General features: G+C 33.6%; 1 protein-coding gene across 7 annotated transcripts in view; it reads right to left on the bottom strand.

Moving 5' to 3' along the window:
- PPP1R12A (protein phosphatase 1 regulatory subunit 12A) overlaps window positions 1-24,073 on the bottom strand; it is a 147,965-nt gene that overhangs the window by 57,687 nt on the left and 66,205 nt on the right. For all 7 annotated transcript variants that reach the window (XM_045069079.1, XM_045069081.1, XM_045069080.1 and 4 more), the window contains exons 3-8: window positions 23,258-23,376; window positions 14,023-14,182; window positions 9,865-10,009; window positions 3,366-3,440; window positions 2,604-2,692; window positions 2,299-2,456 (exon numbers count right to left, since the gene is read on the bottom strand). In XM_045069079.1, the coding sequence (XP_044925014.1) occupies window positions 2,299-2,456; window positions 2,604-2,692; window positions 3,366-3,440; window positions 9,865-10,009; window positions 14,023-14,182; window positions 23,258-23,376 (746 nt within the window). The remainder of the gene's footprint in view (window positions 1-2,298; window positions 2,457-2,603; window positions 2,693-3,365; window positions 3,441-9,864; window positions 10,010-14,022; window positions 14,183-23,257; window positions 23,377-24,073) is intronic.

Here is a 24,073-nt window from a genome sequence, read left to right as displayed (position 1 = left end):
CTTTCTTGTGCACATGTAGTATACTCTGATTTGTAGTGGTGTATTTTACATATTTTACATGCATATGGATTTTATAAAATTCAACTCTACGTTAGCACTTACTACAAAGCAATGCTACATATAGTATCCATTTAAAGCAAGAAATTTCTGAGAAATCTGAGATTAGAGAAATATGAGATTAAATAAATTAACCACAAATACAATTACACTCATGAATCAGTCTGTGTTCTTAAACATTATGCATGCTCATTCTCATATAACATACTTTTATTATAAGAAATATTTAATTAGCAAGTCATAAAAAGGAACTATAATATTCAGTGACTACCTGGTTGCTTTAGTTTCCAATTTTATCCATACTCTCACCAAGATGAAAGATGTGCTGACTCATCTGACCAGCAGTATGACAGCATTAATAGATATATATAGATTATATAACTATATATAGATATATAATAGAAATTAGATATATAATATAAATATAAATATAAATATATATATATAAATAGATATATAATAGAAATTACATCCCTGGAGACTAGAAGATGGTCATTTACATTCTCAGAAATTCTTTTTTACCAAAAAATAATTTACCTGTAGGGTTAGTAAGCTTAAAAAAAAACAGAAATTTAAGACACAGTACCTGGCAACAAAGCTAGCCTTTATCTGTTTAACATTTCACTTTTAATGGGAAACAGATAATCACTATCTTCTTCCATGTGTGTTTATTTAGTACACTTTAGCTTCCTGAATTTTCTTAGGGGAAATATTTTGCTGAGTGAGTAAAAATAAAATGATCCATAACTATTGTTGTCTAGAGGAAATTTAGGGACCAAGAAATTCTAGGGCTTCATTTGTATTAACTGATGGCCACCATATTGGTCCTGATAATTTTTTTTTTTGATCAAAAATCTTAATGGAAATGGGCTATTTTTTTCTGATAAATTTACATGTTAAAACATCAGTTTATACAACTCAAAGATGGTAACACTGGAATTTTACATTGGAGAAATAACCAATAAATATAAATTTTCTAATAGAAAATTATAATTCATTGAAACAATACAGAAACCATACCTTTGGGAATAAAAAGGACAAGAATGTAAACGTGATAGTGACTTTGTAAAGAAATTTGGCAACATCCATGAAAAGTGAAAATGTGACTCAGTAACTCAATTTTTAAGTATACCTAGTAGAGTATCTCTTACTTATACACATGAGGAGACAACTGCACCAATGGTCACTATGGCATTATTTGCCAACAATGGAAAAATGGGAATAAGATAAATTTTTATCAGAAGGGAAACAGATGTATTTAATGAATACTATACAACAACTAGAGGGGTAAGTTATATAGGTAAAGATATAGATAGATGTAAACAAATCTAAAAATTACAACTTTTAAGTGCAAAAAAAAAAAGCAAGTTGAATAACAACTCCTAGGTATAAAAATGAAAACACAAAACTGTCCTGTAATTACTATATATTGCTTCTGAATGTGTAAGATAGCATTAAAATGGACTGGAAAATATAAGAAAAAACTCAGGACAGTGACTGACCTTGGGAAGGAAGGAAAGAGAAGTAGACTAGGGCTCATGGTCAAGAAGGCAACTGTAATGTTTAAATGTTATTAAAAGAAAAATTAGAGTATGTGCTATGATGAGTGCTGTGAATTGTGTAAGACTGATGAATCATAGACCTGTACCCCTAAAACAAATACATTTTATGTTAGTAAAAAAATAAAAATAAATAAATGTTTGAAGAAAATACAGCTAAATGTCAGCAGCTGTTCATTCTTGGTAGTTGGAATATGAAGGTGTATTATACTTTCCCCTATCTTCAAAATTTCTTGAAACAAAGCAAATTTCTCCATACCCCACAGGAAAATATCTTGATTCACCTCAACTTTCTAAAAATTTACTCTTGCTTTGAGAATATTTGAGATGATACTAGGATCAACTTGCTGGACTGTTGGGCCTCAGAAAGTATCAGAAGCATTCTTGAATTGCTGGGAACCCAATTATACCCCATCTGTACCATCCTAAGGGAATCTTCTCCTTCTTCAAACCTAAAAGTACAATTCAGCAAAATGCAGAGGTAAGAACCTCCAAGTCATTAGAGAACAATAAATTCACAACTATACTCAAGTTTCCAATACTCTCTGAAAGATAATTTACTGGCTTGTGAAGTATCTGGACAATCAGGAAATCAGTAAAGTTTCAAAATTAAAGCCTAATCTTATCTTACTTAACACTGCACCACGATTCACTGAAAATCCCATCATGCTTCAAATTTTACCTGTTTCAGCTTCTGATTCTGAGTCATCCTCTTCATCTTCTTCACTAGAACAGCTAGATTCATCTTTCTTTCCTTCTTCTTCATCATCAACTTTTTCTTGTTCCAGAGATTCAATACGGGATGCATTTTTCTCTGGCTCAATAATCAGTGTCTCTTTGCTGTGAAAGGAAAATAGTTTTCAAATGATTAAAAACACAAAAGACCAAAAAACTTCAATTTTTCTCAGATCCACCAAATCTGATAAATATGTCTATGGCCCTCATGCCAATTCATTCATAACAATAACAAAACAATATTTTACTTACTTTTTAAAGGTCTTCTGTGACTGATTATTGTCCATATTGGCTGTTGATTCAATTAGTGGAGATTTCTTCTCCCGTTTTTCAGTATGTAGCTTTATAAAAGTTATACAAAGGAAAATAAGACTATTAAAATAGTACTAATATGTAAATACCGAATTTAAAGTAATAATAACAGTAGTTTTCCAAACATGAAACAAAACCAAAACAAAGGAAAGATTTAAGTTCTATCTGAAAAAAAGTGGGGGGGGGCAGGCTTGGATAAAGAATAAAGAGGACTAAATAGTTTAAAGCTGGGTGAAAGACAAAGTTGGATTTTTTACATCCCTCCAACTTTAGATCACTGAAAAATCAGGATCCCCTAGCCACTCAGGATGTCTGATGATATTTCATACTTAAAAATCTTTCTTACCTACATAACATTTTCCTTATCTAGGTCCTGCTATTTTAGAAATCTGAGATTTTTATAGTCTCCACCTTCTAAGCAAACTTTATTATGAAATTACAAAAACATGTTATTCTTGAGTAGGTACATTATAGAAGTATTCATTTTGTGAAGAGGACCTAAGAGAAATGGGGATTACTAATACTAAAGGTTGAACTCTACCCCTATTCTTTATTCTCTTTCACTGTCACTTGGTTTGACTGTCAGGAATAACTTAGAACCAAAAAGTATAAAACATCACAAAAATATTTTTTCAACTGTCTGAAAGTTAAAGCCATGGAAAATTCACTAATATAGACAATTTAGACAGTCATCAAACATACCAGATTTTGTTTCTTTTGCAACTCTTCTAAATATCCTAAAATATCTTCATCTGCTACATCAAATGCTGTCTGACCCTGGGTAGGAAACAAAGGGCATTGGTGATGGTAAAAAGTCAATAAACTATAAAACACCTTTGGTGATTCTGTATAATTATACAGAAAGAAGTTAGATAACATTTTGTTATGTATGTAGTTTGTTACGCATGTAGTAATAACAACAGTATGATTTAAAGGAGATATATCAGAAATTCATGTGAGAGAAGCAGCGGATACACCTCTCCTTTCTTTGATAACAGTCTTTTTGACATAAAACTCACCATACAAAAAGCCATTTAAAGTGTCCAATTCAATTGTTTTTAGTATATTCATAGAGAATTACAACCTTCCCCATAATCAATATAGGACATTTTCATCACCCCAAAAAGAAATGACCTCCTCACTTTTCTCATTTCCCTTCCCAACCCTCCAGCCCAAGGCAACCACTAATCTACGTTCTGTTACTATAGATTTGGATTTGCCTGTTCTGAACATTTCATATAAATGGAATCATAAAATATGTGGTCCTTCATGACTGGCTTCTTTCACTTTGTATAATGTTTCAAGCTTCATCCATGTTGCCACATGGAAGCACTAACTTAAATCCTTTTTATTGTTGAATAATATTCCATTGCCTGACGTACCACATGTGTTAATCTATTCATCAGTTGATGGACATTTGCTTTTGCTTTCTGATTTTTGGCTATCTATAATAAATAATACTGCTACGAACATCTATATACAAGTTTGTGAGTGAACATTTGTTTTCATTTTCTTAGGGATATAGCTCTAGGTAAAATTACCAGGTCATGTGGTAACTCCATGTTTAACCTTTTGAGGCCCTTTTTTTTTTTTTTTTAAATTAACATATAATGTATTATTTGTTTCAGGGGAGGCCTTTTTTCTTTTTGATACCTCCCTAAAAATCATGGAAGTCTTAACAGAGTAACAAAGTAAAAATACGTATTTCCAAACTGCTTAAAGTTCAGCCAGCCACAGGTATGCCTTAGTTTCAAAAATTAGTTTAGATGAACATCTGTCAATCTATTTTTATTCACTGTGGAAAAGAAAATTTCAAAGAGCTGCTGACCAAACATAGTAAGGTTTTCTTCTGTTGCCTGCAATGACCCTATTGGTACAGGATTCCAGAATGTCAAAAAAGTTCACTATTAGAATACATTCTACTTAATATGTTGGCTGGTATACAATCCATTCTCAGAAAAATACTCTACTTTTTTCTAACTAGAAAATGTTATCAATCTTAAAGGCAATTCAAATTTCTTTCACAAAAGGAGTCTCACAGCTACAAAAAAGCCAGATGAGTAGATAATAATGCCTTCTAAAATTATATAAGCTCTTCCATTAAAAAACAAATCTAAAACCCTCAATTCTACACCATCATTAGGATGCTGTCATCTACTTAGATAGGAGTTACATTTTCCAGTGCTATAAAATGAAATATAAGCTACCCAATATCTGAGCTGGTTTTCCACTGTCTATTTATAAAATAAAAAATATGATCTATGAGATGTATCCTAAAAGTACATGGAATGCTACTTTATCAAGATAGGCAAATGTATGTATTTAAAATTTATGTATTCAGAAACACTGATGTATCCGCATTTTCTTGTTGGAAAATCTTCCCAGCAGGAATTTAAGAACCAAACTATCCTTTCCCACTCAGTCCAGGAGAAAATGTTTTAGCTTTAATAAACCTTTTCCCACATTTCAGCCTTGAGTATTAAACACTAAGAATTAAATTCCTTAAGAATATGTAGCTCTGAAACAAAGTAACTGGCTCAAATTTTGAAGGTGCCCTTTAGATTACAAATACATGGTAATCCATTTTGCTATATCAGTCTGTTTGTATAATTATTTCTATAATGTTACAGATACTATGTTATGCAAATTGTTTTCAAGATCTTGTTAAGCAAAAATAATAAACTGGCTTTAAGTATTATTTTAAGCATTTATCAACCTTTCTCATGAATGAAATACTGCACCTTAAAAATTTTTTAAATTGTAATTAAATTTTAGCAGCAGTTAAATGTAAATGGGGTTATTTTAGTAACCAAGGAATCTTCCTTTACAAGAGTAAGAAATGGATCACCTTACTAACCTTTCTTTTCACTTTCTCCCTTGAAAAATGAGTCTACTTTGCAAACAGCAGCTGATAGAGAATAAAAACTACAGTAAAATGCAGGCTATAAAGAGAGTAAAGTTTCGAATTTCAGAAAAGCACACCCCTCAACTTAACCATGCTCATTAAACAATATATAGGACAGTCACGAAGGCAGCCAATTACAAAGTCTTATAAACATCACCTGGTTCTTAATTACTGTAAGGCTACTATGCTTCATTAATGGGATGCTAACACAGTAGGGCATATAACCAGAATCACTCGATGTAACCAAGAAATAACCAAAGAGAGTACAATGCTAAGAAATAAGAAAATAAGAACTTATACCAATAGAGAAAACAATCTTTTAAAAAAATTACTGCTTAAAAAATCAGTTTACAATACATCTGTTAATTACCAGAATCACACTAGAGCTACTGTTTAAGTCTAACTTCATAGACTCTTCATTCTTTCCTAACTTATTCTAACCGAATTGCTTTTACAGGTGTGATCTCTCTTCAGTTTCAAGAACAACCAGTGAAGTAGTCAGGACAAGCATTATGGTTCCCGCTGCACACAAGAGGAAACCTAGGCTCAATGTATGGCATTTGCTTAAGGTCATGCAGGCAATGAAGGGAAAGTGAAAATAGAAGCTAGGTCTCTACTGCTCCACTGTCTTTACAGAAAATAAGACTAAGCTCAGATAAAGGCAGGGAGGAAAACCCATGTGCCCATTAAGGAGAAGCAGTTTTGGTTTTTTGTTTTTTAAAGATTTTATTTATTTGACAGAGAGTGAGAGACAGCAAGAGATGTAACACAAGCAGGGGGAATGGGAGAGGGAGAAGCAGGCTTCCTACCAAGCAGAGAGCCTGAAGCCTGGTGGGGTTCAATCCTGAGATCCTGGAATCATGACCTGAGCTGTAGGCAGACACTTAACGACAGAGCCACTCAGGTGCCCCAGGAGTTTTTTTTAATTTACTTAAATCTTTGTAATAATAGTTACCAAACTAAAAAGTTGTCTACCGATAACTGTTGTATTAAAAGAAAATTCCAATTAGAAAAACATCTTAGTATTTAAAAAGGAACAATATTTGGCTATATTATAGTAAGACAATTATTTTAATAAATTAAGCAAACAAAATAAAAATCTTGGGATTTAAAGTCTGTATCACATAATTTATAATGAGTTAAAATGACAGCAAATGGCTTACAATGTTAAAGAAATAAGACCAAAACCTCTTATTTTAAGAACACTTCTCCCACTTTTATGTAGACTTTCAAATTTTCTACATGATTTGTTGCATTTTCTGTATTATACATTTACCAAAATTATACTTTCTATTAATAAAGAATTCATCTAAATTCCGTAAGTTCTGTAAGTACTTTTTGATACCACTTTAAAAATAACTTTATTAAAAATTTAAATCTATAAGTACTGAAGGTATCAAATGATAAGAAAAATTCATTTAAACAGGCTTATACAATAAAAACTAATTTTGATCGAATAATATGACATATTTTTGTAAAATGCAGCCAATAGTAACAGAGATTAACTCGCACAGGCAAAATTATAAAATTAAAAATTTAAAAATACAAAGTCTTGTAAAAATATCTTCCATTACTCTAGAATACAGTCTCCCTCCCAACAACAACAAAAATGCTTGCATTTTGGTATACTTATGGCATAAAGGCCTTTAAAATGCTATATACATCATTTGCCTCTTGCCATTAAACTATGTCTTTAAAATCCTGGTATTTTAAAAGAAAAATCCAATTCTGATAAAAATTTTAAAATCATATTTTTAAAAAATTTGAGTTAGTAACTGGAAAAATAAAACACGAGAAATCAAAAACTATAAAAAAGCTACAGAGGAACTTAGCAGAATAAATTATTCTTTTTTAAAAAGAGATTTATTTATTTCAGAAAGAGTAAGGGAGAGCACATGTGCACAAGTGGGAGGAAGGGCAGAGGGAGAGACTCTCAAGCAGACTCCCAGCTAAGCACAGAGCCCAATGCAGGGCTCAATCTCACAACCAATGAGATCATGACCTGAGACAGGACCAAGAGCTGGATACTTAACCAACTGAGCCCCCTAGACCCTCCAGAATAAATTATTCTTAATTAATTACACTTAATTATTAGGGCTTTAAGAAAATCACTTGTCTTCTCTGATCATGTTCTCAAATCTGTGTAACTCAGATAACAATTCTGTAGGGCTGTTAAAAAGACAGCATTAGATAATATATGTGAAAACAAGTTGAAAACTATAAAATTCTAAGGAACTATGAGGCGTAATTCTTCTAAGATCATATAAAGATACTGAAATGATGAAATGAGGGGATAAGATATTAAAATTTAGGATGACACAAGAAAATGCTACTATAGTAAGACAGAAACAAAAGGAGATAAAGCAAAACTATTTATATGCAGTCTTTGTCCCAGAGCATAATTATGATGAACTGTATGGCAAAGGAATTAGACAATTATAGAACAGGTATAAGATAAAGTAATTTTTTCACACATACTATATATTGTCCATGAATCACTACCAAAACATAACATGTTTAAACTGGAAAATGATACAATCTTTTTGGAAAAGCATTTTCATTAATAAGCTGCTCTCTCTGGTCCTTATCTGGAGGCCACTACCAAAGAATGAACCAATTATCAGTACTGTCCATGTCAATGAGCAAGTGGCCATCAGGGGACGCTGTTTGGGAGAGAGAGAGGCATGCAAACAGATTAGAACGTAAGAGGTATTTACTAATTTCTTCAGAAAAATCCCAGCACCTGAGGGAATTTCTATACCAAGGAGAGGAAGTATGAATTGTCAAACTAAAATTACCTGGCTTTTTAACTTAAAATCTAACAGTATCAACATCTGTCTTCTAATGCTGATTACAAAACAGAATACTGTTATAATAACAACAGTAGAGAAAGCAAATTACTAAAAGTCGTGACTACAAAATCAAAGACTTTTATACTTATATAAAAGCAAACCTATACTTATACTCTCAAACACTTGGATCAATCTCAAGCATTTTTTAAATCTTGATTTTCCTGAAGATTTTCATTACTTTTTAGACTGACTTTAACTTGCCTGCACACTTCTTACTTAAAGCACATACGTGAAATGCTCCAGAAAGAGCAAAGGAGCTCACAGGGCTTCTTTATTGCTTCATGTCAGCAACTAGGACATCAATCTGCACAACCTCCAAACACCCACAGGAAAATCTTGGGCATATGGTATATCATATCTGTTCTCTTCCCTTTGCAGATCTCCAATTAGAAACTGCAGTTAATTAGAGCATAATCAGCACCAGTACTTATATTAACGGACACAGTAGGATCAGATGGTGCCACTTGAATAAAGATGAGATCATTTTAGGAATCTCTGCTAAGTAATATACTACATTATCTTATAAAACAGAATACATAAGGGATATTCTATAGAAGTTAAGGGTAATCAAGCTCACCTAGGGGAAATGTGTTTTAAGCTCTGCAACTGTTGGTAGATAGTAAGAATCATGAACACAGAACAGGAGGAACTAACAGGAATACTGGTGACACTGGTAACTGAATGATGGTGCTTAGAAGGGAGTCAAGGAAAAAATATCTCATCTAATAAGGAATCTGATAACCTGAATCTGTTCATGATTTTGTAAAAAATAAATAAATAAATAAATAGAATAGAATAAAATATCTATCTATCTATCTATCTGACATTCACTCCTTCTTTCCCTCTACCTAGTTGGGTGATATTAGATGTTAAGTAAATCTTTTACCTCATAAATAGTTTTCTCATCTGCAAAACTAGGACTAGACGTTGCATCTCAATTTTTTAATTTGGGCTAAAACTTAGTGGTTTTTACTAGTTTCACATGCTGTAAGACCCCATTATCCATGTCACTTAAAAAGCTACTATAAACAAGCTATTAAGACTATCAGCTAAAGAGAAACAGAAATATACTTCTGCATGTGTTCCAACTCAGAATGATGGGAGAAAACATTCACAGAGTAATGCAAAATTTTCTTTTATTTATGAGTTCCCAAGTACCCAAATCTATTATGTATGATTACTCAAAGAGTAATACTTCTTTCTCTGAGGAACAAGGCCAAAACCACCTCACAGACTGAGAAAAACTTAAATAATTGATAATAAAAATCAATAAGTGGTTGATAAATGTTCTTTTGTACAGTTCTTAAAACTTAATACAATTACAGAATTTATATTACAACATTTTTCAGACTCTAAAACATTTATTTCTAAAAGTTAAATATTTAGAATACCTATTGGATATTTCTAAAAATTTAAATATTTAAAATACATTTAAAAGGCCTACCACTTTGTTGACCATCTCCATATCACACAGATTATCCACTAAAATTCGACATGCTTCTTCTTTACCCCAGTGAGCAGCAGCATGAAGAGGTGTCCAGCCATCATAATCTTTAATATTAACATCATAGCCTGCCTGTATTAAAAGTCTAAAGAAATTACAGTGAATTAGATAATCATTAAGAAATCTAAAAATGAGCAAACTTATATCATTAGCTTTATATCATGCAAGTTAACAAAAATTTGTCATGTATTTCTTTCCCTAGTTTGTATCTTCTCCCTTTCCTTCAATAAATTAACTAGGACAAAAGAAAATAATTCTCAGAAAACAGTGGCAATGAGGATCTTGAATTACTGTCATAATAATGCACTCAGCTTTAATTAATTCCTAATGACTAACAGGTCTTATGGTTTGGTGCAATACTAACTTATTCTTGTTAATATGAATTATAGTTGAAATTTTCATAGGAAAGTCAGTAATTTTTCAATGTGAACTTAAAAGCTCCTGGATCAATTTGTATGTTAAACTGATTTATTGAGGGAATGTCTTCATGTATCCATTTAATATATCATCTCAAGCTAAATGTGTTCTAAAAATAAACTGGGATCAAACAAATTTATTTTGTAGTTTTTCTGTTGCCTTGCAGTTGAGGAACTAGTTTGTGAAAGTTTTCACAAAGCTTAATGATTTATCATGGGTAATTTTCATAGGAAAATGACAATCTGTTAAGAACAAAACAAAGCAAAACAAATATTCAAGGGGTCGAATCTACTTTTCTGCAGCAGTAGAAAGCAGATATACCAATTATCAACAAAGCTAGAAAAGAGGAATACATTTTAATACAGTGCAAAGAACTGTATAAATTATGTTAGTATGCCTTCCTAACTTTATATTGACATTAACCTTTATTTAGAAAATTAAGCTCAGAGAGCAAAGAATTGGTCTATAAATTGCACATAGTACACAGCCTCACACACACAGGCGAGTAGTAAATACTTTACAACTCATGAAATCTGGTTGACTTTTACCTTACTTTCCAAGAAGTTGAGCTTGAGAAGGGCTTCTTTTTACCTACAGGAGGTGGCAGTGATAGCTAATACATAACCCCTCATTTATTTATATTTCACGAACTGATCCCCTATTTCCTAAGAATATCTAAAGCAGCCATTTCCAATTCTGGATCCAAAACAAAGCCATTTTAAGGCTTATTAAAAAAAAAAAAATCCCCCACCTCCACTATAGTCCTATGGAAATAAACAGTATATTGGGAGATGCACCTTGCCAATTTATATATTTAGTAAATCCCGTTACCTGCCTGAAGACCAACATTTAAGAGTCTCCAATCTAAAGAACAGGCTAACAGATATAAGTCTAGAACTTAAAGTTCAAAAAAATAGGTCCACTAACATGTATTATCAGAAACTTTATTAACAGAATAATACTGGAAGATATAAAAATATATCCCCCATTAGAAAATATGAACTGGGGTGCCTGGGTGGCTCAGTGTAAGGTTAAGCCGCTGCCTTCAGCTCAGGTCATGATCTCGGGGTCCTGGGATCGAGTCCCGCATCAGGCTCTCTGCTCAGCAGGGAGATTATCTCTTCCCTCTCTCTCTCTGCCTGACTCTCTGCCTACTTGTGATCTCTGTCTGTCAAATAAATAAATAAAATCTTAAAAAAAAAAAGAAAATATGAACTGGAATCATACTAAATATTCTCAGTGACAAAAATTTTAAGTACTTGGGATTCTATCCAGAGAGGCAAGACAAGAAAGGTGTATATATATATATATTCCCCCCCCCCCATAATCATAAGGGTCTCTTTATATGCCAGGCTACACAATACTCAAAAAAATAAGACAGTGCTTATTATATTCAAAAAGCTTCAAATGGAAGACAAAAGTCAAGTAAAACAATCAACCCTGAAAGAGTTTCTGTAATGCAATGGCAGTACAAAGTTGAAAAGCATCAAATTCAATAGAAAGGGGCTGTGTATTTGTGGAGAAAGGGACAGGGGTAATAAGTAGGGAGAAAGTTACATATGAAACTGGTATCTTCTGTTTATTTTTCATTTCATACATATTTTTATTTAAGTAACATACTTACAAAGTTCAGAAATAAAAAAAGAATAAATGGCTAGGGAAGTCAAACTCCCACTTCTGACCTTTAGCCAAACAGTTTCCCCTCCCTCAGATAACCATACTACTAGTTTTGATTGGATCCTTAGAGAGATTTTATGTATATACCAGCAAAAAAAATTAAAAGAATTTTTTTTCTTAAAGACTTCATCTTTAAGTAATCTATACACCCAACATGGGCCTCAAAACCACAACCCAGGGCAAGAGTTGCATGCTCCACCAACTGAGCCAGTCAGATGCCCCTAAAATTTTCAAATATAAACACAAATGATGAATATTTCTGTTCTTTTCTTTTTACAGTTAATATATCTTAGTGTTCTTTCTATTTCTATATATAGTGTTTTAATCGCTACCAGAGTATTCAGTGAAAGAGTGTATTAAAAATTATTCAACCTTCTCTTATTCCTATTACAAATAATGCTGTTGTTATTAGCACATACCTTCTTTCCTCTGAGATTATCTTAAAAAAAATTCCTAGAGGCAGAACTAATTGCTAAGCCAAAGAATAACTGTTACTTTGATAGAATCTGTTCAATTGTCATATAAGTGCCTTTTCCCCAACCTCGCCAACACAGTGTACCAAACATTTTAATATTTGCCAATATGAGAGATGAAAAATGGTAATTCACTGTAGCTTTATCTGCACTTATTATGAATAAGGTTGAGCATGTTATTTCATAGGCTTAAGAGCCTTGAACTGAGTCAAAGGATCAAAAGGAATTTGCCTCCAAGTTGAAGAGATGGTGAATGAAGGTATCTAGACAGAAACAAAGCAGGCATTAAGACATCATGACAGAACTTCAAGTAGATATATATTGTTGGAATAATGCATGCCTGAGGAGCAATGGTAGCAGCTTAGCTTAAGAGGATGACTTATGGTCTTAAGTACTAATTTGAGGAGTTTAAAATATATCCCAATCCCCACTGAAAATCTTAATAAAGAATTTTAAGAGCTTAAATAACCTAATTAAAGACCACTTGGAAGCTGTCTGGTAAACTATTTTATAGTGCAACTAGTACTCAAAATATATTGCCTTTACCATATGCAACTCTCTAATATTTCAATTTTTTTCTTTAAAAAATGCTGTCATCAAGTCACTAAGTTCATTTGTGACCTGCTAATGGGGTCTACAAGTTTGCTAAGTTTGGGATTAGAGAAAAACACACAGGATAACAAAAGGTAATCAAAAGTTAACTTCACTATTCTAGAAGGCTTCGGTTACTGAAGTCAGCCAAGATTGAAAAAAGGAGAAAACCTGGGAATAGGTGGCCCACTTAAACCTCACTGTTTTTACTGAGAAGAGGGAATAAGGAGAACAGTTTTATATTAGAAACTCCGGTGGAACGTAACAATATAAAGGGTGGAGAAGATTTTCCTGCGTACTAGTCTTATTTCCTTTCACATACATATAACAAAAGTTATGCACTAAATTATTTTTTTCATATGGCTGCCTACAGCTTTGCACTGCATAAGTTAAAGAAAAAAAATTATTGTGATATAACAGAGCTTTGTTTCAAGGAAATTTGCTGATCAATATATAGACCTAAAAAGTCTCAGTTGCTTATAACCCGGTATTATGCTAAAAGCACTGAGTCCCAAAATTATGTAGTAAAAAGAAAACTGCATGTTAGATAAATTACATGTAAATAACGATCCACTAAGAATCAAGTTCTTTGAATATGATGATTATGTTTATATGGAATACTGTTTTTAATCTCAGTAACCAGAGTTGGTCAATCTGGGAACCTCAAAATGACTTTGTAGTAATTTACCACCCCAGAAGGTAACATTTAATGACTGTCTGACACTTTAACTTAGTGGAAAACTACAACCTAAGAATAGAACAGAATAATCAAAATTCAAGAGCAAAAAAAAAGGGTTTGAGATATAAAGCAATAACATTCAATATAGTTTTCTCTTTTACCTATAAATAGACATCAAATCACTTTTATAAACCGTTTCAAAACAATGAAATAAAGAAAGTAAACCAAATTAGAAAAATTACTGTGAAAAATAATACTTACTTTAAAACTTCTGTATAGCCTTTAGCGGCTGCAACGTGGAGTGCTGTCCCTCCAGATTTTGCATGTCGGACATCATTTATGTGACCACTATTTAGCCACTGTCTTGCATCTCTAAGCATTATCCGTTCTTCTTCTTTTCGAGCTGCTTCTATATCAACCCCTGATAAAATGAAAAAATTTTTTTTCTTTATAGAAAATGTTTTTTCTATGTTGGGAAATAAAATTATTCAAAATAAGTCAAGTTTAAATAAAAACTAAAAATGAAATTGTATTTTTGAAAAATGGGCTGCTAACAACAACCTGGTTCAATAAGGAAATGTAGGAATACTATAGCTATTTTATTAGCCTTCTCTGCTCATTATTTAGTTTTTGCCCCACAATATTATTTTGGCTTTCTTTTTACCTTTTCTGATAAATCTTTTGTTCTTAAAATTTTGTTTATTTCCTTAGGTATATCATCCTTTAGTTTAAAAACAAGACAAAGCAAAATATAATTAAGTCTTAAATTTCTAACTGCTTTGACCAATTCTCTGAACTCTAGCCTACTAGGTAGAAATGTTTATTGAAGACTTCGACTCAGAAAATTTAGCAATTTTCATACAGATGCTCTACCAAACTCTTTCCTTTTCTAACATAGTACATTCTTCACTATTAGTATCAGCATTATAATTTTAATAAATTATATAGATGTTCATTCATTTAAAAGCATTTATTAAGCACTGAGGTTGAGATGGTAAGAGTGCAAAGAATTTAAAAAGGAACACTACATTTAACTTCTTTCTTACCTTCAAAGAGCTCAAAATCTTGAGAAAAAAATTAAAGTAGAAAAGATAACCTTGAAATTCCCAAATGATCTCATGTGGTCTCATGGCTTAAACTGCTGGTTATTTAATGAACAGCATAAACCAGAGTGCAATTACATAGTCTGTCTTACTCCAGGAACCCATGAACTAATTAAATGTAAAGATAATGCTTTTTTATCCTGTATCCTCACTCTCTAGATGAGTACCTAATACACAGTAAAAGGGATCAGTAAATATATACTAACTACATGATGAATAAGTAAAAACAATTACACACACAAACCCCTTCTCAACTAAGATTTCACCTATAATTCATATCCACGTATCCCAACTGGTCACAATTTTTTTCTTTCATTCACCCATTTAGCCATTCACCCACCCATTCAATATATACTGAGTGCCTACAAGATGTCAGGTACTTCTTATAAAGGTGTAATGGGTGTAGAAGTGAACTTATTGATAATATAAAAACTTGTTTTACATGGTTTGGTAAAGCCAAGTCTCTATGTAAGGTGACATTAGAGCAAAAAAAAAAAAAAAAAAAAAGAGAGAGAGAGAGAGAGAGAGACAGTCATATTCTAATCTGGGAGACATTCCAGGCATAGGGAAGTCCTAGCAGGCTCTGAGGTAAAAGCCTGCTCGGAATGTTCTGTTTAGAAGGCCAGGGTATCTATAAAGTAGTAAGAACAATGAACAGAGTGACACAATCTGACTTAATTTAAGAGGATCACTTAAGCTGAAAAGTTAAGAGAAGAAACTGAGGTATCAAATTGGAGTCTACTATAATAATTTAGACAAGAGATGATAGTAGCTTAAACTAGGTACTACCCAAAGTAGGAGTACTAAGTAGTACCTAAGCAGTACTTAGTACCTAAGTAGTACCTAAGGTGGTAAAGAGATTAGATTCTGGGCACCTGGGTGGCTCAGTGGGTTAAAGCCTCTGCCTTCGGCTCAGGTCACGATCCCAGGGTCTTGCGATGGAGCCCTACATCAGGCTCTCTGTTCAGCAGCGGGGAGCCTGCTTCCCTCCCTCCCTCTATCTGCCTGCCTCTCTGCCTACTTGTGATCTCTGTCAAATAAACAAATAAAATCTTAAAAAAAAAAAAAAGAGATTAGATTCTGAATTCTTCAAGGTACACCCACAGAATCTGTTGTTAGTTTGGATGTAAGAGAAAAAGATGTCATATATGAATCAAAGGTTTTCAGCCAGAGCAATTGGAAAAATTAAATTTTCAGTAAGAGAAATGTGAAGTTTGAGATGCCCTGACAGACATCTACCTAACTGGATATCAGGCAATCAGCTGGATATCTGAGCTTGGAGAACAGAAAAGAGTCAAGACTAGGTAAGTAATATAATAAAATCATATGCCACAGGCATCTGAAACTTAATGCTAAAATCTTAATTCAATTTTCCTAGCCAGTCAGCTTGCTGCCTGTCTTGTATTTATTAGAGTAGGTACTACTACTTACCCAGGAACCTGGAAGGCATCTTTAATCCTTCCGTTTACCTTATTCCCAGCCCTCATCCAATTAGTTCACACACTTCGAACTGCCATCTCCTAGACTGTTGTCTTGATGGTATCATAGTTCATCACCATTTTAGTTCATGTCCTTTATCCCACACTTTAACTTCTACTACTGACCCTTAACTCACGCAATCTCAGTACCTTCTGATTCATTTCCCACACCACTGCCAGCCCAGTTTTTCCATATCAAAATATAATCATTCATTTTTCTACATAAATTCGTCAATGGCTCCTTACCTCCTGTAAGACAAAACTCAAGCTCTTTTGTGTAGTAGACATAGCCTTTCTTATGATTTGGTCTCAATACACTTTTAACCTCTACTTTTTCTTTTTTAGCATTACTCAGTGTTCTTACAATCTAGATCTCCACCAAGGTCCCCAAGTACATCATGCTTGTGTGCTGTAGTGCAAGCTATTATTTTCTACATGGACTGTATCCTTCCCTTGCCTAAGCAAATCACCAATTATTCAAGGCACAACTAAACCATTCAACTGAAGCTCAATGAAAATGAAAACATTTAAAAAATCCCCACATTAGGGGCACCTGGGTGGCTCAGTGGGTTAAGCCTCTGTCTTCGGCTCAGGTCGTGATCTCAGGGTCCTGAGACTGAGCCCCATATTGGGCTCTGCTCAGTGGGGAGCCTGCTTCCCTCTCTCTCTCTCTGCCTGCCTCTCTGCCTACTTGTGATCTCTCTCTCTCTCTGTCAAATAAATAAATAAATAAATAAATAAAATCTAAAAAAAAATCCCCACATTACATTAAGTACAGGAAAAGTCATCTTCAAAGTAGGGACTGTTATATCACATCACATTTACTGTTATGCTGAAAATTAAAAAATAAATTAATTACTTTAAAAAAAAAAAAAGGAACTTGCAATAAGACTTCCCATAAAAGAGGGCGTCTGGGTGGTGCAGTTGGTTGAGGTCCAACTCTTGGTTTCAGCTGAGGTCTTGATCTCAGGGTCATGGGATTGAGTCCCAGGTGGGGTTCACATTTGGCTCAGAGTTCACTTGCGATTCTCTCTCCTTCTGCCCATCCCACTCATGCTCTCTCTCTCAAGTGAATAAATGAATTAAAAAAAAGATTCCCAAAAGACTTTGTAAAACCCCATTATAAATGTTATATACGTTTAATGAACAAAACCTATGATTATTTAAAAAGTAACACCATTTCAAAATGATCAATTTTATGTACCAAAAATTTCCTACCAAAAGATATCATCTCATATCAAGATACATTTAATGTTATAAAGTTATAATACATTAAATATAATCTTTTTACTAAATGATTTTTCTCAGACTGATTTTCTTACGCTTTATACTTTTACTTAGTCTTTTAAAATGTAGACTACCTCTTTATTATCATTATGCCTTTGTCTTTACCATCTTGAATATTCTTACTTTTATTATCTTTTACTATTCTAAATTTCCTCTGGACTGAAATTAAAAAATACATAGTTCTCACTTCTAGATTTGTCTAATTTCATTCTATCTTTATCTAATTATAAAGCAATTATCCTCTTTTGCCTCCAAATCATGCTCATATAAATTATATGTAAAAAAAAAACAGCTCATATTTAAAATTAAAGTATGTGTGAAGGGAAATTTCTTATGCTTAAGAAAATCCAGTTAGAAAGAAAAACTCTACTCTCATATTTAAAAAAAAAATTAAAATACTACCGATTAGTTATAGATCATGCTTTGGGTCATTAAAATCTAAGGGAGAAAAAACCCTTATGGTACTACATTATGACAATATCTTTATCCTTTTAGTTCCACTGTTTTAACTAGCTAGCGACCTTGAGAAAACCATAACGTCTTTGAATATTAGTATAATGGATTAAGAACACTGAAACTGAACCTAGACTGCTGGGTTTGAATCCCTCATCTGCCACTTACTAGCTGTATTATTTTGGGCAAGACACTTAATCTCTGCTAATACTCAGTTTATTTGTAAAATATTTATTTGCAAAAAAAAAAAAAAAAATGGTACTGAAAGCACCTATCCCCTAAGGTTGTTGTGAGGATTAAATTAATGAGATATGTGAAATGCTTAGATCAGGAGTAAGCCCCAAGGTATTAACTATTACTATCAGCTCTAAATGCCTATGATTCTGCTTCTCCTTTCTTGTTTTACGGTCTAACAGACAGAAAATTCTATAATGCATTTATCTGGTTCTTAGCCCACATACTATAATTTTAAGATTTTTAAATAATGAAAACAATAGATATCAAAATTAAATTGGGTGTAATAAAGGGATTAGATTATTTAACAACCGCTACTACTATTGAAAAACAGTAAATATAAGATTGAAATGTAACCAAATCTCTTGGTTAGAAAAAATAAGAATAAACTGGAGTTTGGTCACAGATAAGACATACAAAGATTGACTTTTGTCCCAAGCTAAATAAAAGCAACTGCATTAAAATACAATTCAGAAATACTTGAAGCTACTGCTCAGTTATTACTACGTTTTGTTTTTAAGTGAACCCTACACCCAATGTGGGGCCTGAACTTACAACCCTGAGATCAAAAGTTGCATGTTCTATCAACTGAGCCAGTGAGGTGCCACAAATCATTACTAGTATCAAAGGCAATTTATTTCAGCATAAATAGTTATAGACAAAATATATTAAATAAAAAACTAGAGCTGAAAGAATAGAAGAATTTTAAAATATTAAATAAAAACGTTCATATCAGGATAAGTAATTTTAGAAATCTTATCAGTACAAGAGGTATATTTAAGGTACTCTTTTTATAATTATTAAAATCTATTAAAACAGCCCTATAATTTGTTTCTCTGGAACAAAGTTATGCTCTATAAGTTCATGTATTCCTATTACATGAATAAAATGAACACCATGAAGTATTCTGTAGGATATAGTCTTAATAAAATAAAATAAAAATGGTACCGTGATGAAGTGTACCGTGATGAAGGACTCAAGAGATCTGTCACACTATTTGGGACTGAACTACAGTACTATATCCTACCTCTATGATCCTGGGTAAATCACTGATTCTCAATTTGCCATCTGTAAAATGAGGGTAACAGTAGTAGTAATCTCTTAGCATTACTGTGAGGATAAAATGAAATGAGGACTTAAAGCCCACTGGCTCAATGCCTAGCATACAATATCAGCATTTAGTAAGAGTTAGTTACTGTCATTGGTATTAGTTTTTCACTTTTCAGTTCCAGGGTCATCTCATTATTTCCCAGAACTCCCCCTCATCTATTATTCTTCTAGATGTGCATTTTCCATTGTGACATCTCCTAAGTTCAACGACACACCAAATATTATTATGTGAATGTCCTTTAGCTGCTGTAAACTCAATATATCCCCAAACTCATGTACTCCCTAAATCTGTTCCTACTTCATCCCACATCTTCCCATACAAATTTAGCCATCATTAATTCTTTTTATTTTTAAGATTTTATTTATTTGAGAGATAGACAGCATGAGTGGGAAGGGGGCAAGGGAGAGGGAGAGGGACAAGCAGGCTCCCCACTGAATATGGAGCCCGATACGGGGTGCACGGCTGGATGCGGGGCCCCATCCCAGGACCCTGAGATCATGACCTGAGCCAAAGTTGGATGCTTAACCAATGGAGCCACCCAGGCACTCCAGCCATCATTAATTCTTAAACTGGAAGCTTCAGGAGGCAAACAGCCTCAATTCTTCCTTCACCTCCACAATCAATTATTCATCAAAGTGTTTAATTTTACCTTAATATTTCCTCAAGACAGCCCTGCTCATTTCTATCTTAAATGTAATTGTTTTGTCCTTATCTTTCAGCTGGACTAATTTAAGAGCCTTCCTTCAAGGAAGATATGCCACTGTGTATTCCCCATTCTAAATCACCCTCCAAAATGCCATAAGCTATATTATTAAAAACTGAATTCAATCAAGTTCATTTCCTGCTTGGAGATCTTTACGGTATCTAATGCCTACAAAATGGGTGTCCTTCACCATCTGGCTCCAGCCTCATTTTTTCAGGTCTCACCTTCCTATTAATTCCATACTGACTTTGCATTTTGATTCCAGTTCTAAGGACTTCTCCACATGTGCTGTGTCTCCAATTCCTTTTCTTTGCACAAGCTGATACTCTTGCCTGACACACCTTTTTTGTCCACCACCTCCTTTCTCTGCTAAGCAAACTCATTCTCAAATGTCATCGTTCTTAAACTTTTACTATTGGAAGCAGTCACAGTCTTTTTGGTTCTCCCACAGCATTCTATCCCTATCTATATTTTAGCACATAGCACACTGCATTGTGAAGCTCTATTTATATATATCTGTTACCTCTGTTATACTGTGAAATCCTTAAGAATAAAGATTGTCTTCTTTCTTCCTTTCTGTCTTTTCAATACCCAGCACTCAGAGCATTTGCTGGGAACTAACTAATACCAAAGCAATCATACAGTTAAGATCAGTCTTGCAAAAAGCTTCCTTTACATACAAGGAAACCAAAGGCAAGAATTTTTAGTACATTTCCATGCCCTTCATAGCATATAATAATTGCTAATATTAGACTATAGGAAGATTTAACTAGTGTTTAACAGGAAATGGTTAGGTATCTATCTAGGCATTCATCAGAGCAAAATATAGGCAGATAAAGCAGTCTTCTTTCTAAGTTATGATGCTTTTTATCTATTCTTCCAGCCTCCTCCGGTCTTGAATATCCCATTATTTCAAAATGCCTGGGGCGCCTGGGTGTCTCAGTGGGTTAAGCCACTGCCTTCGGCTCAGGTCATGATCTCAGGGTCCTGGGATCGAGCCCCGCATCGGGCTCTCTGCTCAGCAGGGAGCCTGCTTCCCTCTCTCTCTCTCTGCCTGCCTCTCCCATCTACTTGTGATTTCTCTCTGTCAAATAAATAAATAAAATCTTAAAAAAAAAAAAAGAAAGAAACAAAATGCCTGCTCAGAACATTCCTGTTAAAAGCTCTTCTGTGTACTTATCCAAGCTCCAGTTTTTAACTACTTTTCTAACGTATGCCATTTCTCCTGGGCTTCAGGGACCTTCAACTATCTGTTAACAATGTCTCAACTCAATTTAGGCACTTAAATATCTTCTCAGCTCCAGTGTCTTAAGATTATCATTATTACTTTATTTTTTTTATATCTTTTTTTGAAAGTGAGAGAAAGAGAGGGAGCATGCACATATTGGGGAGGGGATGGGGAAGAGGAGAGAGAGAATCTTAAGCAGGCTTCAAGCTTAGCATGGAACCCCAAAATGGGGCTCAATCTCACAACCCTGAGATCATGACCTGAGCCAAAATCCAGGGTCAGACACAACCAAATGAGCCATCCAGGCACTCCTTAGATTTTTTTTTCAGCACTTAGTCATTAAGAATTCTGGGGTTAGGAAAATTCTTAATGAAAATTCCCACCTCCTGACAACCATCATTCCACTTATTTTCTCTATTAATCTGATTCTTGAAGTATTTCATGTAAATGAAATCATACAGTATTTGTCTTTTTGTGACTGTCTTATTTTATTTACCATAATGTCCCCAAGGTTCAGCCATGCTACAGTATGTGTCAGAATTTCCATTTTAATGCTGAATAATATATTGTCCACTGTATGTAAATACCACATATGTTTATTCACTCATCCACTGATGATACTTAGTTTACCTCAATCTTTTGCTTATGTGAATAAAGCTCTTATAAACATGGGTATACAAATTATTTTTTGAAATCCTTTTGAGTATGTGCCTCCAAAAAAGAACTGCTAGATTTTATTATATAAAGATATTATATATATACATATAATACAAACATATTATGTATTATGTATGTCTCAAGATACAATTCATATACATTTACAGTATACAGTTCAGTGGTTTTTAATTTATTTGCAGAGTTGTGAAACTAATATTACCATAATCAGTTTAGAACACTCATTGCTCCTAAACAAAACTCTACCCATAAACAATCACTGATATCTCTCAAATTTGTATCTCTAGCCTATACCTTTCTTGGCTCACAGATTCAACTGCTTAAATATCTAATCAGCAAAACAAACTTGACATATCTTAAAATAAATCCCTGAACTTTCCCCACAAAGCTTACTTTTCCCAAAATATTCATAGCTCATTTATATCTTCTTTCCTGCATACTCTACACTTAATCACTCAATAATCCTCTTGACCAAACCTTCAAAATACATCTAAAATCCAACCTTGTCCACTACCACCTACTTCTGCCCTTACTTTCCTACAATCCACTCTCAACACAACAGCCACAGCCTTTTAAGTTAGATCGTGTTACTCTACCTCAATTACTCCACTGGCTCCCTGCTTCTCTCTGCCTAAAAACCAAAGCTGTTCCAACAAGGCCTTGATTTGGCATGGTTCACTGTTACCTCTGTGACATCATCTTCCCCCAGCCTCTTCTTTGTTCCACATACTTTAGTAATACTAGTCTACTTGCTGCTTTTCCCAATAAACCCTGCAAGCTCCTGTCTTTGCACTTGTAGCTCCCTGTCTGGTATGTTCTTTCCCCAGATGAATGATTAATCCTCTCGCGTCATTCAGATCTTAGCTTAAATACCCACTACCGCTCTATTTAAATTTGCAACGTGTTTCATTCATCCTGTCCACTTCCCTAACCTCTTTGCCTATTTTCTCTCCAAAGCTTTTATTACCACATAATTTTATGTCTGATCCTACAATTTATGATACTTCTTTCAATTTTAAAAATACTAAAAAGATGCAGAATTGAGAATCATGTATTTTTTTCAAACAGACATATACACACATAGTATTATGGAAGGTGTTATTTTCCACTCAAATTATGATTTCCCGTTTAGTACCAATGATTATTTTATTGAAAAAGTCAAGTATCATATTTTTTCTAAAACAGTTTTAAACATTTCTTCCATTTAGGTTGCTTTTACATTACCTTGCCGATTAACTTCATTTTGAAGTAGCTCTTCCATTGCTTCCTCCTCAGCAATATCTAATGGTGTGTCTCCTTCACTGTTGACAGCTCCTACATGTGCTCCCTGACCAATTAAAAATCTGTAAAAGGGAAAGGAAGACAGTTAAGCAATGACAGTATCATTAAGACTAAAAGCATACTAAAAACACTAATGTTTTTAGCAACACTAAAAACCAAGGATAGATGCATTAAGTTTTTAAAAAGTAGGGCATGTTTTCTTATATGTCCTAATTTTTCTATAATGTACAAACACTGCCTTACTAATACAAAAATGTTATGTAATGATAATTAGAAAGTCTTCCATAGGATCATTTCAAATTGCCTCCACCAATATTTTTCATTATTTTCGTATTGACTGGTTTTCTAACTGATCTCCATGCTCCCAGTCTGTCATCTGCAATAGTTTTTTTTTTTTTAAAGGATTTATTTATTTGAGAGAGAGAGAGAGAAAGAGAGAATGTGCACCCGAGCAGTGGGGCTACAGAGGGAGAGAGAGAATCCTCAAGCAAACATGCCGCTGAGCTTGGAGCCCAATGTGGGGCTCAATCCCAGGACCCCAAAATCATGACATGAGCCAAAGTCAAAGTCAGACGCTCAAACAATTGAGCCACCAGGTGCCCCATATGCAACTGTTCTTAACCGGGGTTTGATGGACTAAAGTCAGAAGGCCATTCAGCTGATGCAGATATCTTAAAATACTGTTTATGATCATCACTACTTTGAAATTAAAGTAACTGTTCGATCAACTATTAGGTTTCCTTATTTAATGTGTTACTA

Source organism: Mustela putorius, unplaced genomic scaffold (genome assembly GCF_011764305.1).
Source record: "Mustela putorius furo isolate JIRA1106 unplaced genomic scaffold, ASM1176430v1.1 tig00003911_pilon_pilon_pilon, whole genome shotgun sequence".
Classification (NCBI taxonomy): domain Eukaryota; kingdom Metazoa; phylum Chordata; class Mammalia; order Carnivora; family Mustelidae; genus Mustela; species Mustela putorius.
The sequence above is the reverse complement of the archived record's forward strand: the minus strand, read 5'-3'. Positions and strand labels throughout refer to the sequence as shown.